The sequence below is a fragment of the Diospyros lotus genome, chromosome 5, assembly GCF_014633365.1.
Source record: "Diospyros lotus cultivar Yz01 chromosome 5, ASM1463336v1, whole genome shotgun sequence".
Lineage (NCBI taxonomy): Eukaryota > Viridiplantae > Streptophyta > Magnoliopsida > Ericales > Ebenaceae > Diospyros > Diospyros lotus.
This window is the reverse complement of record NC_068342.1, coordinates 26,641,917-26,660,732: the sequence shown is the minus strand read 5'-3', so window position 1 is coordinate 26,660,732 and position 18,816 is coordinate 26,641,917. Positions and strand designations below refer to the sequence as shown.

The following is an 18,816-nucleotide window of genomic DNA, read 5'->3' as shown; positions in this document are numbered from 1 at the left end:
ATAAGCGGAACTTCCATATCATTGGGCTCCACAACATAATGCAAATTGAGCCCTTAGACTTCTAGAAACATGCTGCCCTTCCACCATCATAACCTGCTTGGGCGAGGCACCCACCCCCTCATGATGGTGAGAAAACATGGGGGGGCCTCTATTATCAACCCACCCCATGTGAAATCTCTGAGAAACTGGGCTAAGAATCAAACCAGCTTCCCAGACAACCTGGACCGTTGATGGCGCCCCCTTCCTCAGCACGATGCTCTCCTTGGCTGTCATTGGATCGGCCGTCCATAGCCTTTTAAATGGATCGATCGTCGGCCGCCCTTCTGCCTCGCCGTGGAACCCCCCGACACCATCGTCGTCGGCAGCCACTCTGCCTCGCGACACCATGATCTGCTCAACCACCAATCCCCCTTCAATATGCAGCTCGTCTACTGCGCCTTCCAGCATGGACCCTAAGCGATTCCTCAACAGCCCCTTCAACTCCTCCCAGTTTCTCACTTTTCGTCTCCGTTGCTTCCACTGGAACCATGAAAATGCAACACCCTCCAAACACCATGCTGCTGCATCTAACTTCTCCTCATCAGCCATCCCAGCCTTCGCAAAGTAACGTTCGACTTGGATTATCCAGCCGTCACGTTCTTCACCTTCAATGAGCGGCATCTCCAGCCTTCTTCCCCGCACGTCTGGACGTCAATTCCCTCCAATTCCACCCTCGAACTCCCTGCCCATTTTGATTCCAGGTGATCCCTCAGAATTCTGGGTAAATTCCAAAGGTCTATCCCCCTCCTTCGCATTGCTCTTCTTCTCCCGTTCTGGATCCTCCCCCTTCGTCCTCAAGTATGCGAACTGGTCCCGCCTGATTGCTACCTTCTTTTCCATCGATTGCACCTCCCCTCTTCTGACATCGACGCCCTTCTGCATCCCCTCCATCTTTTCCTCGATCATCTGCTCCAGCCCGATCGGCCTCAACACCCTCATCTCGGCTTGGATGACCGGCTTTAGCCCATTGATAAAGGGGCCCTTGACGGATGCCCACTGTCGAAGCGCAAGGAACCTCTCTTCCACCATGCCTTCCTGCGCGGTCTCGAACCTATCCCTCAACATCGCCTTGAGCTCTGTCCAGCTCCTCACCCGTCGTCGTCTTTACTCCCACTGGAACCACGGCAAAACCGCTCCTTCAAAGCATGAGGCCGCCGACTCCAACTTCTCCGCATCGGCCAGCTAGTTCACCAGGAAGTAGCGCTCAGCCCTAAAAACCCAGCCATCTGGATCATCTCCCTCGAAGATGGGTATTTCCAGGAGTCTCCCACGGTACTGCTGCCTTCCGACACCATCGACCCAGCCGCCCCCTTCGCTACTTCTCCCTCCAGCTACTGGCGTTCCCTCCCTTGATACGGGCGAACCCGCAGGTTGGTCTTCCTCATCACGCTCCCCCTTTCTCTCTCTCTCTCTCTCTTGCTCCTCCCGTCTCTCCTCGTTCTTCCTCTTGCTCTCGCTCGCCCGCTCCTGTTCTTCCCATTTCGCTCGCATCCTCGCGAACAGCTCTAGCAGGTTCGCTAGGTGTCTCTCCATCTTTTGAAACGCACTCCTCATGGCATCATCTCCCAGTGGACTGCCTTCCACCCTCATCTCCAAATCACCGATTGGATCAGTCAAGTTCACCATTAGGATCGAAATGCTCTAATACCAAATTGATAGGAACCCCGATTGAATTCCAATAATAATCCAATATCAATAGTTTCCAACTCCTTACAGCAAAAAAACAAGAATGAAACAGGGCATTCGAGAGGCCCTAACTCTCCCAATTCACTCTCAAAATTCAGCTCCCTCACTCTCCCTCCTCCCCTCCTACTTATACCTCTCCCTGACCCCACTCTAACTGAATTCCCCATTCACATGCTGATTATTCCCTCAGCAATGTGGATTACATTTCTACCCCTCCCATGCGCACATGCTGGTTGTTACACCTGCATGTGCGGACCCCCCTTACTCTCATCTTCACGCCTTCGGCTGCTTGCTGCGTCCTTGATAGGTTCGGTGCACCGACGGCCTATCATCAGCATTAATAATAGAAATTACGCTTTCCTTCTTGTTCGATTATTGCATGTTATAAAACAAAGCTAGAACAAATGAAAAAGGAGAAGCAGTAATTCAGAAAACAAACTATCAGTTCATAAGAAAGGAGAAGAGAACCAAACATATAAAATGGAGTGCAGGTAATGAACAAGAGTAAGCTCAAAGGCAAGGGAAACCAGAATTCAAAGCAACAGGACTAGAGAACTACTATGTAACTAAAACAAGAGGCAATGACACCCTTCTCGTCATTTCCATCCTCTTCCAGACCACTGAACAAATAGATATGTATAACCACCAAAAATACACCTTCCTTCTGATCTGATCTTTGTTAGCAATAAAACAAATCTAGGATAAAAGCAAAGACATAAGTAGGTTCAAAAGACAAGAAAGACGGTCTAAACGTACAAAGTGGAGAAGGGTTGTAAAATAAGTAGGGGATCAAGCCAAAGTCAAACAAGAATTCAAGACAACAAGACAGTAGAATTGCAATGCTCTGAAAACTAGTTTAAGTAACTCCAGCCAGTGTAAAGCACCTTCCCCCTTGTCTGATTATTGATTGCGATAAAAGAAAACTAGAAAAAAAAAAAAAACACAGATCCAGTACTTTAACAACAATACAGAAAAAATCTTAAAACAAAGTAGACATAAAACTAGAGGAGTTCTATTGACTAAAACCAGTTCAATGACCCTCTTATTCGTTCATCCACTTTGAGAACACAACTGAACAAAAAGATATAAAAGTGCTACAAATACCCTTTCCTTCTTGTCCGGTTATAGTTTTCTATAAACCAAACCTAGAACAAATGAAAAGACATGACAAATACATCAGTGAGCCTCCTGAAACTCATAAGACAGGAAAAGAAAACTAAAATGTCTAAGTAGAAAATATTGAACTTGCTAAAGCTCTGGCGTCCAATTCCTATTTTGAGGCAACAAGACTAGAGTGTGCAGAAAAACCAGTGGAAATCCTTTCTTGCCTGTTCCATCCACATCCACTGGTGTTTACTATAGCACAAACCTAAAACAAATGGAAAAACATAAAGACCACTTCAAAGCCAGAGAAGACAGTCAAACCATAATGGAGTGTGGTTGGAATATTGAACTAATGGAAACACTTGGCTTGGTCAAACTAGAATTAAAAGAACAATACTAGATAACTCCCTGTTGCCCATTTCATGCATTTCCAAAATGATGACTAAAATGACAGATTTTATGTTTTCCCCTCTGCTGTAAAATAAACAACAACAAATAAAAAGAAATATGCGGTACTATAGATAACATAATCGCAGTTAGTAAGACAGTGAGTGAGACAAAATATATGAACTAGGAGATCTAGGAAAGCAACAAGAGTAGAGAACTCTAATGAAAATAGTGTAAATGACTGTTATTTTCCTTTCCCTTCCACTTCCAGATCATTTACTGAAAAGATAGAGATGTACAAAAACTAAAAACACACCTTATTGTCCAATTATTGTCACCAAATAAAGAGTCCTTGTCAAATTATCTGATAGAAAAAAACACAAAAAGAATGAACACACATAAATCCGAACATATCAGCAGCTTGCAAGCTAGGGAAAAGACAACCAAAATGTATAAAAAGGGCATATAAGACTAGAGAACTTCAATGTGGACAACATACCAACATAAATAACTCCCTTGTTGGCCATTCCGTTCTATCAGCTTCCATAGAGAAATACAACCACAAAAAGACACCATCCTCTTTGTCCACTTATTTTTTACTATAAAACAAACTAGTATGGAAGAAAAGACACATCAAATAACATACCGGCAATTCATTAGGCAGGAAAACAAGCCATGACTGAAGTGCAGTCCAAATATTAAACTTGTGGAAGCTCTAGGCTAGGTTAAACTAGGATTCAAGGCAACAAGACTAAAGGACTGCAACATGTTGAAGGCAAGTAGAAATGATTTCAACGCAGTCTGTATGCCGCATCCAGAACCCCACTCAACGAGATAGAGAAACAACCACTAAAAAGACACCTTTATTGATGTTCCATTATTCTCTCCTTCAAAAACAAACCTATAACAAATGAAGACATAAGTAGCACTTCGTGTAACATATTGGTAGTTCATTAGCCAAGAACGGACGACCAAAATGTATGAAATGGAGTAGAAATAAGTAACTAGAAGCAGCACTAGTATATGAAAAACATGAATTCAAGGCAACAGGGATAGAGAGCAGGGACAAGCTAAAAACCAGTGGAAATGACTTTCACATCTGCTCCTCCATCCGCTTCCAAAACACATCTTAACAAATAGAGAGATATGACCAGAAAAAAACACCTTTCTTCTTGTCCAATTACTAATTTCTCTAAAACAAACCAAGAACAACTGAAAAAACAAATGACTACTTCAGATAACATACTGGCAGTTCATAAGACAAGATAAAACAGACAACCTTAAAGGAATTGTAGATCACATAAAATGATAGAAGTATTCATCTACTTATCAGGACCCTATGTTGTACTAGGGGTAAATATCTAGATTTTCAAGCATTTAATGGTGACTAATTACCATTTCTTTTTTATTTATTTTAATTCCCCTTAATCATTACCCCTAATAAATGCAAGAATGAACTATTTTCCTTTTTCTTTTTTGAATTTCTTTTAATCCCACCTCTTGCTTCACAAGATTTTGCCAAGTGTCCCATTTACACATAATCAAGCTAATTTCTTATTTCCATATTTTTAATTGAAGCCCTTTCATGGGATCTTCCATTTTTAATTCCTAATTATCCATGCATTTTCCCATGCACTTAAACAAGAATTAAATTCTCCCAAAAATTCAATCCCTAATATATAAATATTTTCTCCACAAAAATAATTTACCTATATGGAACAGGACTCCAAATTATCGATTTGCCTTTCTTAAGGCATATTATATGCCTTCCCTTTAATTCAAGAGCAGTTATGGAAATTTTCATATACCATTATTCTCTTAATTGACAATTTTATCATGAACTCATCAAGGGTATTACACACCAACCCAAGGTTTTCTCCCTAGCTTACCTTGGAAACTAGATTCACTTAGATTTTAACGGTTTTAGGAAACCTATACAATTCACAATAGTAATTTAAATGTTACAAATAATGTGTCCACACTTGGACACAAAAAAATAATTAAGAACAAATTATATAAAGCAATAATATTTAAATAAATAAATAAATTTGTAACCTTAAATGGAGAAGTTTGGATTGATCGTAGAAGACTTAAAAACTTTTGTTCTCTTGCCTTATGGCTCTTCGGTGGATGTATAATAATATTTTGAGAGCCTTAGATTGCTTGGATGCTTTGCTTGAGAATGTTTGAGAGCTTTCGAGTGCTTTGGATATGTAATGGAAGTACTTGGATGCTCAAAAAATGAGTTTGAGGGGTATTTATAAGCATTTTAGCCACTAAAGAAATGGTTAATATGAAGTTTGAAATTCAAAAAATATTTAGATTTTCTCAAACAATATTAAGAAAATATGTCTCACCTTTAATTAAAAATAAATTTACTTTTTGTATGAGAAATCAAGATTTAAAAATTTAAATATAAACTTTTGAGACATAAATGATTAAAATAAGAAAACATGTCTAAAAATAATTTCCTTTAATTCAAAATAAATTTATTTTTTGTATCAGTAAGAGAAAACATGTCTAAAAATAATTCTCTTTTAATTCAAAATTTGAAAATTTAAATATAAACTTTCGAGACATAAATGATTAAAATAAGAAAACATGTCTAAAAGCATTTCTTTTTTAATTCAAAATAAATCTATTTTTTTTGTATGAATAGGAAAAAATATTTATATCATAAAAATATTTTTGTTAATCATCAAAACTTAATTAATATGAGCAAGTTGGCTCAATAATAACAAAATACTAATCAACAAAAGTCATTCGATGAATTTAATACAACATTTCTATCTCCTACCAACAAGCAATTGTGCCTCGCACCTTCTTTTGTTGTGCATCCTCACAAACAGAAAAAACAACACACAAGCATTTAAAACAACCCAGAAAGGATAAAATATTAACAACGATCGGAGAAAAAACACTCAAAGTTTACTCGAATTCATCTGCTATAGTTTGCATGAAGACTTGAGAGTGAGTCTTAAGTGCCAAAACCCTAAAAATAAGAAGAATCAAACACTGAACGGGTAACGAAGATCCAAAATTAGAGCCGAAAAGACAAGAATCAAAGCTAGAATTAAAAAAAAAATACAACACACACACACACAAGCACCGTGTGTTATACAAAATCCTCCCGATTTACATTCGTTTCTAACTAATCGAAGGTTCAATTAGATTGTGCACAGTCATCGCACAAATGGACTCGCCGTGGATAAACATATGCGATCAAATCATACCTCTTGACAGCCAAGGCCGCCAGAGAAGAGAAAGAAATCCAAACACCAAGTGTTCTTTATTTTTCTTCTGCTTCTTCTGAGTCGTTGACTTTAGAGCCGTGTTTGGAACTTTGTGAAAAGTCCACAGAGTAGAAAAGAAATACTCTATTTGGAATCAAATGCTTTTTCTTTAATTTTGACATTTAAAATAATATAGATTAATATATTATATTAAGAAGTTAAATATTTTCAATTCAAAATCACATTTATTTTTTATTAGACTATAAAATATTTTAAATGTATTTAACAACTCTTTGTTTTTATACATTTTATTAAAGAGTGTTTAAAATATTTCATAGTCCAACTATAAAAAATAAATGTCAAACTAAAACTAATTTTCTTCTTAAATACATAGTATATTAATATAAAATATTAAAATTAAATATTCAAGTATTATTTTTTAAAACATTTTTAAGAATAATTAAACACTAACTTTTATTTAATTTTATAAAAATAAGAAAAACTATAATCTTATTTAAAGAATAGTTTAAAATTTTATAATTATATCCAAAAATAATAACAATGTGAATATTTAAAACAACTTTCCCAATTTACCTCATTCAATCAAGCTAACTCATTTCTCACTTGTCGTTAAATTTATGAAAAACTATAAGGTGATAATAATTATTTATTAATAAAAATATAAAAGTTAATATAACATAATATAAGAAAAATAATAAACTATTAATCATAATCTATCATTTAACATATTTCATTAGTATTTTTATTATTTTTCAATATAAATAAAGCATTTTACTTTTTATTATCTTCTTTTCGAGACAAAATATATGTATATACATATAGAAATTGACTAGTTTCAATATGATCTACACTTATTTTACCTACTTTGGACTATTAAATATTTTGTGTGTCCCTTAAACATTAAATTCATAATTTGAACTATAAAAAACAAATGCAGTTCAAATTGAAAATAATTTAATTCATACAAATGCGTGCACGCGCACACACATATTATATTCTCCCAACCCTCTCACTAACATGGGGAAATGAGCTCATAATTGGTTAAAGAAGCAACAATAGTAACTAGAAAAATGCATCGCAAATCATGATTCTTCAATGTTGTAAGGTAATTCAAAGATTTAGAATAGTCGTTATTGTTATTCCTGATTGAATAATATATCAATTGTAGATGCAAGTAACTGCCTTCAAGAGTTCGGATGCTACAGATGTTCTATTAAATTCTAACAAAACGTTATTAATATGAGCGATACCTTTATAAAAAACATGATAAATGGTGATCAAGATCTAATAGACGAAATGGGTTCTCAAACATGGGCAAAGCTATGGGCTGTGAACTTGAATTTCCTATCAGAACAAACACTGACATCCAATTTGTCATTCTAGTATGTCCAACATTCACAAATGTTGTTGTCTAAATACAATAATGAATTTATAATGTGAGACAGTGAGATGCAAGTGACTATTTGAGACAAGAGTGAATCTCCTTATAACGAATAACATTTTGGATAACGAGTGATCTATTGAGAAAAAAATCGGTTAGAGGTACGGATGATAAGGTTGGCAACCTTGGAAGCGACAAAATGGGAGTTTTTAACAACTTTGACAATGAAATTGAGAGGTAGAACGAAGATTTAAAATTTACGACTTCCCTTACTCAAACCCATCTTTTTTTTTTTTGTGGTCATAAAGCCAATTTGATCATATTAAAAATAAATCTAATATTACATAAATATGTAACATGGCATAAGGCTATACAATACCTAAGAAATATGTTTGAAAATAAAAAAAATAAATTCAAGATTTAAAACTGATGACACAACAGTCTGCTGCCAGCCTATCATCTGTAGTGATTTATACTTATTTTTTATGCAGACATAAGTATTTAATTTTAGTGTTAAATTGAATTAAGATTTCAATGCGGGTAGGGTAGGGCTATACATTGTTAGGGCATGTCGTCGGCACTCGGCGCACAACTATATGTTTATTGAATCGCATAATCCCGGCCAAGTGCTTCGCCTCTCATTTCATTCGGATCACCATGTTCGTACAATCCGACCCCGAATCAGCCCGACCCAATTCCTAAAATCATCGTTCATAACGAGCTCCATTTTAGTTCGAGAGCAATAGGAGGGGAACTAGGTTGTCGTTCACCACTCTGCGCCAACAGCCACGGGGAAGACGTAGAAGATGAAGCAAGAGGACGGACAAAGCAACAACTCTCCGAGCTCTGTTTTCGTCTCCAACCTCCCGCGGCATTGCTGGCCTCATCGGCAGCCCTCTTTCAACTCCTCAAGCTCCAGTTCTCGCGCCTTCTGAAGAACTCTTCAAACAAGGTCAGAGTCTCTCATTTTGCAATTCAGATTATCAAATAATCCAAAGGTTTGCGGGGGAAAAGAAAAAGAACATGAACTATCACAGGGTATTTCGTCGGTTTTCAACGTTGATTGATTCGCCTAAGAAAGACACCATCCCCAGGAAATTAAAGGATAGGAATCGAAACCCAATTCCATTGCCCCATAGAACAGTTATTGAACCCAGAGGGCAAGATCTTGATTATGTGACTGTTGCTCACAGCCACCTCATACACTCTGATTGGCCTAAGCTCGGCAAATTAGTCCCAGGTCTGAGTCCCTTTAGAGTTCAGCACATTCTGTTGAAGGTCCAGAAAGATTATGTTCTTTCACTCGAATTCTTCGACTGGGTTCAGCTCCAAAAACCGAAATTCCATACCCTGGAAACATATTCCATAATTCTTCATATCCTTACCAAGAATCGGAAATTTAAGTCTGCAGAGTCTATTTTGAGGAACATTCTGAAATCTGATGAGATAGATATTCCTTCTAAGCTGTTTGAGGCCATCCTTAACTCTTACAGAGTATGCGATTCTTCCCCGCGTGTTTTTGACACTCTGTTCAAGACCTGTGCACATATGAAGAAGTTCAGGAATGCCACTGATACATTCTGTTGGATGAAGGAGTATGGATTTCACCCGACCGTTGAGTCTTGCAATGCGTTTTTTAGTTCCTTGATAAGTTTGAATCGGGCAGATATTGCAGTGGCGTTTTATAAGGAAATGCAGCGGTCTTGGATTTCGCCAAATATTTACACTTTGAATATGTTCATTGGTGCTCTGTGTAAATTGGGAAAGCTGGAAAAGGCTGTTGAGGTGTTTGGAAAGATGGAGGGTATGGGTTGTGCCCCGACAGTTGTATCATATAATTCATTGATTGCTGGTCACTGTAACCTGGACCTTCTGAATACTGCTATGAAGCTGAAGAATTTGATGCAGAAGAGTGGTTTAAGCCCCAATGATGTTACTTTTAATACACTCATCCATGGATTCTGCAAGGAAGGGAAATTACATGAAGCAACTAAACTTTTTAATGAGATGAAGGGCATGAATGTATCTCCTAATACCATAACCTATAATACATTGATAAATGGTTACAGCCAGGTGGGTAATATTGAGATGGGCAGATGGCTTTGCGAGGAAATGTCAAGAAAGGGAATCAGAGCTGATATCTTGACTTATAATGCATTGATTTTTGGACTATGCAAGGAAGGGAAGACAAAGAAAGCTGCATACCTGGTTAAAGAGCTTGACAGCAAAAAATTAACCCCAAACTCCTCAACTTTTTCAGCCCTTATTGTCGGGCAGTGTGTCAAGAAGAATTCTGAGCATGCCTTTCAACTATACAAGAGTATGGTAAAGTGTGGTTGTCAGCCAAATGAACAAACTTTCAACATGTTGCTCTCTACCTTCTGCAAGAATGAGGATTTTGATGGAGGAGGTCAAGTCTTGCTGGATATGTTAGAAAGGTCAATGATTCCTGATTTGACAATGTTATCAGAGCTGTGCCATGGACTTAGCCAATGTGGAAAGGACAAATTGGTTGCAAGGTTGTGCAAAGAGATGGAAGCTAGACACCTCTTGCCAGAGGGTTTTGAGAAAACTAATAGTAGTATCACTTGACCAAGGGTTGTTGGCATTTGGAAAAGAAAATGAAGGCAGCTTGTGAGGTCTTTTAGCCTTTTTATTTTAGAATAGAGTTTATTTTTTCCATAATTATGAATTATTTTTTGTTGATGTGTGAAAGTTCAAGAGAAAGGAAAGCAGCCATCCACAATTGCTTCTAGAATGCTTAAGGTTCTTAGAAAGTTTCTAAATCTTGTTTTTTGGATAGTTTCCTAGTTTCAAATTAGGATGCTTTCCTAATGTGTTTTCTTGTAATATTTCCTTGTTGTAATCTTTCTAAAAGTTGTAAATATTCAACCCTATAACTAGGGTTGTATGTTAATGAAATATTCAAGCATTTCCATCCAATCTTTCATGGTATCAGAGCCTTGCTTCTGAGATTATTCCGGCCTCTAGCACTTTGTGCCCTTTTCTAGCCTTCGTTTCCATTCCCCGGCCATTGGTTCCCTCAACTACTATTCTACCTTCTTTGCCAGTGAACTAAAACGCGGCCGCTGGCTGCCGCGATTATGGCCAAATCGGCCACCTTAGGCACTGGCCCGGCTAATCGGCACCGGGCGGCGCCTAGGCGGATGCCTAGCCGCATGAACTGCCTGGCCGATTATGGCCAAATTGGCCGCCTGGGCCGCGTGAAGCATTTAGTATAAATTTATTAGTGTTTTGTTTTCTCTTACCCATTACCCTTTCTCTCGTCAATTTCCCTTTCTCTCTTGCGCACACCACCACCAACAGTCTATTGCTGAATCGTCGTCACTATCGTCTCTCTGTGCTCGCATGCCGCCACTGTTTCTTGTAGTTGCAGAGTCGTCGCCGCCACCGTCTCTTACAGTTGCAGAGTCACCGTCGCCACCATCTCGTGCTCGCACATTGCCACACTCTGGTTGTCTCTTGCTCTTGCAGCTTCATCTTCTTCACTCACCCTCCGCCTCATTCGGTAAGCAGTAGCCAATAAACAGCAGCAACGTTGCTGTTGTCTCTCCCTCTTTTGTTTTCTTTTTATTTTTTTGTTATTTAATTTAGTATTTATATTAATATTTGATTATTTGTTATTCAAATATTTATTAATTACTATTATTAATGTTTAAAAAAAATTAATATTTGTAACTTACTAACTTGCAAGCAAGCAACAAATGTAGCAAGCTGCCTTTGTTGTTGCTTGCTGTTACAGTGGTGCTGCTTGGGGCTATTGTTAGCTCTTGGCTTTGTTTATTAGCTAGTTAGCCTAGTTGTCTATTTTAATTCAATCATTCAATGTCAATTTACTTAGGAAAAAAAAGAAGAAAAAAGAAAGTCATGTCGGATGGAATTGAGAATACGGAAGTATCGTCCGATGCCGCCTCAGTTCTTAAAAGGAAATCAAATGATGTCGGATGGGAGTATGGAATGTTAATTAATCCAAAGAATATGGATAAAGTTAAATGCAAGTTGTGTGGTAAAATTATGTCTGGAGGAGTTTACAGAGTCAAAGAACACATCGGCCACATTTCTGGAAATGTTTCTGCATGTCCAAAATCTTCTCTGGATGATAAAGCTAAATGCAAGAATGTTATTGCCAAGGCAAAGAGTAAGAAGAAGAAAAAGAAGCAAGAGGGAGATATGATGAGATCCTCGGTTAATATTTCTGACAAGGGGAAATGGGTGGATGATGAAGATGAATTGGAAGAGTTAGGGAGCAAAAAAGCGCTTCATACTTTTGAACCTATAGATAAGTTTGCAAGCTCCATTAGTCCTGAAATTTGTTTGAGTTCGCGAATGACACAAAGGCAATAAAATATTAGTGAAGCACTGTTTAAAGAGAGAACACAGACTGTACAAGGATATTGTGCTAGATGGGTGTACGAAGCTGGTATACCTTTCAATGCTATAGATCATGATAGCTTCAAATTGTTTGTTGAGGCGGTTGGTCAATTTGGATCGAGGTTCAAACCTCCTAGTCAATACTAGTTGAGGGAACCGTTATTAAAGGAAGAGGTTGATAGAATGAAAAACTTACTGAAGAAGCATGAAGAAGAGTGCTCCATTATGACAGACGCTTGGACAGACAGAAAAAGAAGGAGCATCATGAATCTATGTGTTAATTCTAGCATGGGTACTGCTTTTCTTTCTTCAAAAGAAGCATCAGACGAAGCACATACAAGTGAACTCATATTTGAGTATGTGGACAAGTGCATTGAAGCAAGTTGGGCCACAAAATGTTGTCCAAGTAGTAACCGACAATGCTGCCAACAATATAGGATTGGTAAAATTATTGAAGCTGAAGAGGCCAAATATCTTTTGGACATCATGTGCTACTCACACCATCAATTTGATACTTGAAAGTATTAGAAAAATGCCAAGATATAAGAAAGTCATTGATCAGGCAAAGAGTTTGACAATCTTCATTTATGCACACCATAAGACCTTGTCCTTAATGAGGTCATTTACGAAGAAAAGGGATATAGTGAGATCGAGAGTCACTAGATTTGCTTCTTCTTTCCTTACTTTGCAGAGTTTGATGGAGAAAAAGGCCCAATTGAGGTCAATGTTTACCAGCTCTAAATGGGAGGAGTGTAAATGATCAAAGAATGTTAAAGGGAAAGCAATATATGCTACTGTGATGAGCATTGCTTTCTGGAATAGTGTAACTTTATGCCTTAAGGTTTTTGCACTTTTGGTGAAGGTGCTTCGAATTGTTGATGCAGATAGAAAGCTTTCTATGAGTTTTTTATATGGAGAGATTAAGCAAGCAAAGGAAGATATTAAGGAGGCCCTAAATAATCTTGAGAAAAACTATCAGCCTGTTATAGAGATTATTGAAGCAAGGGTGAAAGATAGGCTAGATAGTCCATTACATTTGGCGGCTTACCTTTTGAATCCCTCATACCTTTTCAAGAATAAGACTATATATCTTGATAATGAAGTGATGGATGGGCTTTTTAATTGTGTGGAGATGTTTTATCATGGTGATGATCATTTTGAATTGCAAGGTCATGTCATAAATGTTGAGTTGCCAAAGTATACTCGTAAAGAGGAAGCTTTTGGAAAAGTGTGGGCAGCTTAAGACTGTGCAAAAAATGATAACAATTATAATCCAGGTATAAAATTCCTTTAATCCTTTTCTTAGGTCCTAATGTGTATTAGTGTATAAATTTGTTTATTTTATACTTGTTAACTTGTGTAGTTACATGGTGGATGACTTATGGAAACTTATCTAGTTACATGGTGGATGACTTATGGAAATCAAACTCCAAACTTGCAACGAATGGCAACACGAATCCTCTCGTTAACCAGTAGTTCATCCGGTTGTGAAAAAAATTGGAGCACTTTTGAAGGGGTTAGTGCATATTTTAAAACATTTTTAATATTTTAATGTCATTATCCCTATGAAAATATGAACTATATTTCTTTAATATCAATAACTTATTTATCATTTAAATTCATATTACTTTTATTTTATTTATGTAGATACATACGAAGAAAAGAAATAGACTGGATGTGTATCGATTGAACAATCTTGTCTATGTCCAATTTAATGCAAAACTGATGAACAAGCAAAAGAGGGAGAAGAAAAGGAATGTTGATGTGCTACTTGCTAGTGATGCCAGCAATGCACAAGGATGGATTGTTGAAGGAGGAGATGATGAAGAAATTGAGCCTGGTACGGGGCTTACTTGGAAAGTGATTGATGAAACATCCGGAGCAGACGAGATGCTTCAACCTCGAAGAAGTTTTAGGATGAGAGAGCTTCATGAAGATGATTTCCAATCAAAAGAAGAAGAAGAAGATGAGTAAGAGCTCAATGAATTTGATTTTGAGTCTGATGAAGATCATGTCTTGGAAGAATATGGAGAGGAAGAATTCCAATTAGATAGTTAGATACTTAGATTCTTCAAGTATGGTTTATGTTGCATTATTGTTGCTTTTGTCTTATTGAAGTTTGAACCTAGAACTGATTTACAACAATTGTTTTCTCATGCTTAATTCTATATTTCACTTGTCATTCCATTATTGTTGTATTATTGGTTTATGTTGCATTATTGATGCTTTTCAACTTTGATTTAATTGAAAATAACATCAAATTATATCACAAAGTTAAAAAAAAAAAAAAAAAACAGCAGTTTTCCTAGGCCCCCCAGGCGCCAAGCCTGGCTAACGCCTAATGCCTTTTAAAACACTGTTTATTGCACTATTCTACTCCATATATCGCTCCAATCATGCTTGAAAATTTTGAGATTGCTCCATCTATGACCTTAGGAGAGAGTAACACGTTTGATACTCTAATGGGAGGTCTGCCCACTGACGATCTACCTGGGATGCATCAATCTTACCGATTAGATGGACAGAATTACCTATAGTGGGCTTAGTTGGTAAAGACCTTCCTAAAAGAAAGAGGAAAGCTAAGTCACTTAACGGTTCCATGTCCTAAGGCAGTAGATCCCGAGTTCCCAGCTTGGGATATAGAAGACTCCATGATCATGTCATAGTTGTGGAATGCCATGTAGCCAGAGGTTAGTAAAAATTATATGTTTTTATCCACTGCTAAAGACATATGGGAGACAATTGGAGGTACTTATTCTAAAGTCCAGGATGCTTCGGTTATTTTTGAGGTTAACATGAAATTGAGTAACATTAAGTAAGGGGCATTAATAGTCACTGAGTATTATAACAAGATGAATGGGTATTGGCTGAAGCTTAACCACTACCAAGACATTAAAATGGTATGTGGTGAAGATGCAACCACCCTCAATTTTATTCTTAAAAGAGAGAGAATTGTGGAGTTCTTGGCTGGACTCAACACCGAGTATGACTAGGTGAGAGTTCAAGTTCTTGGAAGAGAAAAGCTTTTATCTCTCAATGAAGTCTTTTTTGTTGTCTGAAGTGAGGAGAATAGGAGAATAGCCATGCTAGGAGAAACCAGTTCTGAAGGATTAGCCATGTTAACTAATAAAGGAGAAGAATCAAAGTTTAGATCTCAATAAGGAAGGATTGATGGGCATTCTAAATCACAAGGGAAGGAAGGTTTGTGGTGCTCCTACTGTAAAAACCTAAACATACTCGAGAAACCTGCTTCAAGTTGCATGGGAAGGAGGTTGTGCTACAAAAAATTGGGGGGTTCAGAAACATGCCCTTTAGGAATCAAGCCTATCTTTCCAACAAGTAAGAAGAGGTTGTGGAAAAGGTAGACTTAGAGCTTAACCAATGCTGATGAAATCAACAAACTCAAGGTGTTCTTGAAAACCATCTAGGATGGATCATGCTCTATTGCCCAACAATGTAACCTTCTAGGTAATAGCTTTTATTCTAATTGTTTAACGACCTCAAAAAACCAATAAGGATGACATATGGATTCTAGACTCAAGGGCTACAGAGCACATGTCCCATAATCCCATTGTTTTTGACACCTATAAGTCTCTTGAAACTCCAAAACAAATAATCATTGCCAATAGGACATCTATTCTTATAAAGGGTCAGGGCAGGGTCACTCTTAGCCTTAATCTTCCTGTCAAGTAGGTTTTACATATCCCTAACTTGTCAACCAACTTAATTTTTGTTTATCAACTCACTAAGGATCTCAATTGTCGTGTTATTTTTTCTCCTCACACTTGTGGTTGTGAATTTCATGAAATGGACATGGGAGGATGATTGGTGTTGCTGAGGAGAGGAATGGGTTGTATATTCTAAAGAGGAAGACTTTGTTGCCTAACGGGACTCAGCCTAAGCTAGCCTGCACATCTTAGTCTCATCCAGCTCTTACTGACATCTGGTTTCATCACTATTGGCTGGGACACCCTAATTTTCAATTACTACGAACTTTGTTTCCTGTTTTGTTCAAGCACTTAGATCCTAGTAGCCTGCATTGTGATGTATGTGATTTCAAAGCATCATCGAGTCTCCTATCCTATTAGCAATAAACTGTCGTCTCACCCTTTTGCATTAATTTATTCTAATGTTTGGGGGCCATCTAGGATTCCCAATTGTTCTAGGGCTAGATGGTTCATCTCTTTTATAGATGACTACACTAGAATGAGTTGGGTATTTCTTCTAAAGGACAAGGCTACTGTTAGTATTGTTTCGCCTCACTTTTATACAATGATCTTGACTCAATTTGGCTCTCCTATTCTGAAATTTAGAATTGATAATGCAAGGGATTATTTTAACCAACACTTGCATCAATTTTTCTAACAAAAGGGGGTTATCCATGAATCTTCCTGCATCAACACTCTACAACAAAATGTAGTGGTTGAGAGGAAGATGAGACACCTCCTAAATGTCACTAGAACTCTCCTCCACCATCATAATGTTCCTAAGAATTTCTGGGAAGAGGCAACCCTCACTGCAGCCTACCTAATCAATAGAGTGCCTTCTAAAATTCTTGGTCATCAAAGTCCTTTTTAGTGTTTTTCCTCTCATTTCTTGACATTCGTCTGCATAATTCCCTTTCTCTTAAGAGTTTTTGGCTGTGTAGCCTTTGTTCACATTCCTAAACAAGATAGAGACAAGCTGGACCCTAGGGCTCTTAGATGTATCTTCCTTGGCTATTCTCCTACCCAAAAAGACTACAAATGCTATCATCAATCTACTAGGAATTTTTTTGTTTTGAAGGATGTAACTTTTGTTGAGTCTCAACCCTTTTTTGGTTCTTCTAACCTTGGTCCCCAGGGGGAGAATCAATTGATAGGTGGCCAAGGTTCAACCATTCCTAGTCTGGACTTAATCCCTTCAAGACATCAAAACCTACCATAGCTACTAGATTAGAACTTATCTTTGATAATGATCATCACTCATCTGTTCCAAGTGATCTCCACAGCCCTGACTAAGCAAGTAAAACTGAGGCTTCATCTCTAGTAAAGTTCAAAGGCTCCCCTTTTGTGTACCACAAAAAACAATAGCCTGTTTCTCAACCTCAGCAAGGATATTGAAATGGTTTGTCCCCCAAACCTTGATCATTCTAGCCCTAATCCTGTTCATTCTAACTCTACTAATTTGGATATCCCTATTGCCATTAGAAAAGGGGTTAAAAGTTGAACTCAACATCCTCTAGCCAACTATCTTTCTTATCACAGGCTATCCCAAAGGCATAAAAGCTTCCTAACTTCCCTAAACACCATTGTCATTCCTAAGTCGGTGGACGAGGCCTTAAAGGATAAAAAATGGAAGCTATCCATGTAGGAGGAAATGAGAGCATTGGAGAAGAATAACACATGGGGGTGGTTCCAGTGGGTTGCAGATGAATTTTCAACTTAAAATATAATGCAGATGGATCTTTGGAAAGGTACAAGGCCTGATTGGTGGCCAAGGGCTATACCCAAACATATGAGATTAACTGCTTGGAGACTTTGGCTCCAGTAGCCAAGATGACCACTATGAGGATTCTCTTATCCCTAATAGTTCACTATGAATGGCAACTACAACAACTAGATGTGAAGAATGCATTTCTTCATGGTGACTTAGAAGAAGAGGTATTCATGGAACAACCACCAGGATTCAAGGAAGGAAAAGCAGATGAAGTGTGTAGATTGAAAAAGGCTCTCTATGGCCTCAAGCAAGAGCCTGGTTTGATATGTTCTTCAAAGCCATGAAGCTTATGGGATACTAACAGAGTAGGGGGGACCACATTCTCTTTTTTAAGCACTTAGTGGAGGGAAAGGTGATTGCATTCCTAGTCTACGTGGATAATATTATTGTAGTAGGAGATGACATGGAAGAACAGAAGGTTCTAAGCAGCAAGCTGACTCAGAACTTTGAAATCAAAGACCTAGAATCACTTAAATACTTCTTGGGAATAGAAGTGGCATACTCCAAAGTAGGTATCTTTCTATCTCAACTCAAGTATATACTAGACCTCTTAAAAGAAATAGGTTTGCTGGGAGGAAAATGAGTGTGCACTCCAATGAAACCTAATACTAAATTAGGAGGAGATACCAACAGTCCACTAGTGGACAAAGGGAGGTATCAAAGGCTAGTAGACCGGTTAATTTATTTGTCACACACCAGGCTGGATATTGCCTATGCAGTGAGCTTAGTAAGCCAACTTATGCAGTGTCCTACTGAGAATCATATGCAGGCTGTAAGAATAATATTGTGCTACCTGAAAACAACCCCAAGAAAAGGAATTCTGTTCAAAACATGTGGTACTTTGGATATATAAGGCTATACAGATGTAGATTATGCTGGATCATTAATGGATAGAAGGTCTACTACTAGATATTGCATGTTTCTATGTGGGAATTTGATCTCTTAACGAAGTAAGAAGCAAAGTATAGTGGTAAAGTCAAGTGCTGAAGCTAAATTCAGGGCTATGGCACTCAGCCTATGTGAATTGCTTTGGCTAAGAATTGTTCTAGAAGATCTTAAGATTGCTGTTAATGAGCCAATTAACTTATTTTGTGA

At 37.7% G+C, this 18,816-nt stretch overlaps 2 protein-coding genes across 2 annotated transcripts; both read left to right on the top strand.

Moving 5' to 3' along the window:
- The first annotated feature begins 8,799 nt into the window (after positions 1-8,799).
- Positions 8,800-10,842, top strand: LOC127802645 (pentatricopeptide repeat-containing protein At4g26680, mitochondrial-like). Its single transcript, XM_052338580.1, has one exon. The coding sequence runs from the start codon at positions 8,875-8,877 to the stop codon at positions 10,441-10,443; it is 1,569 nt and encodes a 522-aa protein (XP_052194540.1). The 5' UTR covers positions 8,800-8,874; the 3' UTR covers positions 10,444-10,842.
- Positions 8,875-10,443, top strand: LOC127802171 (pentatricopeptide repeat-containing protein At4g26680, mitochondrial-like). Its single transcript, XM_052337875.1, has one exon. It carries the CDS (start codon positions 8,875-8,877, stop codon positions 10,441-10,443), a length of 1,569 nt encoding a protein of 522 aa, XP_052193835.1.
- Positions 10,843-18,816: the final 7,974 nt, after the last annotated feature.

Bases quoted from the DNA above. Each gene is read 5' to 3' on its own strand.
- LOC127802171 (XM_052337875.1), top strand. From the start codon at position 8,875: ATGAACTATCACAGGGTATTTCGTCGGTTTTCAACGTTGATTGATTCG.
- LOC127802645 (XM_052338580.1), top strand. From the start codon at position 8,875: ATGAACTATCACAGGGTATTTCGTCGGTTTTCAACGTTGATTGATTCG.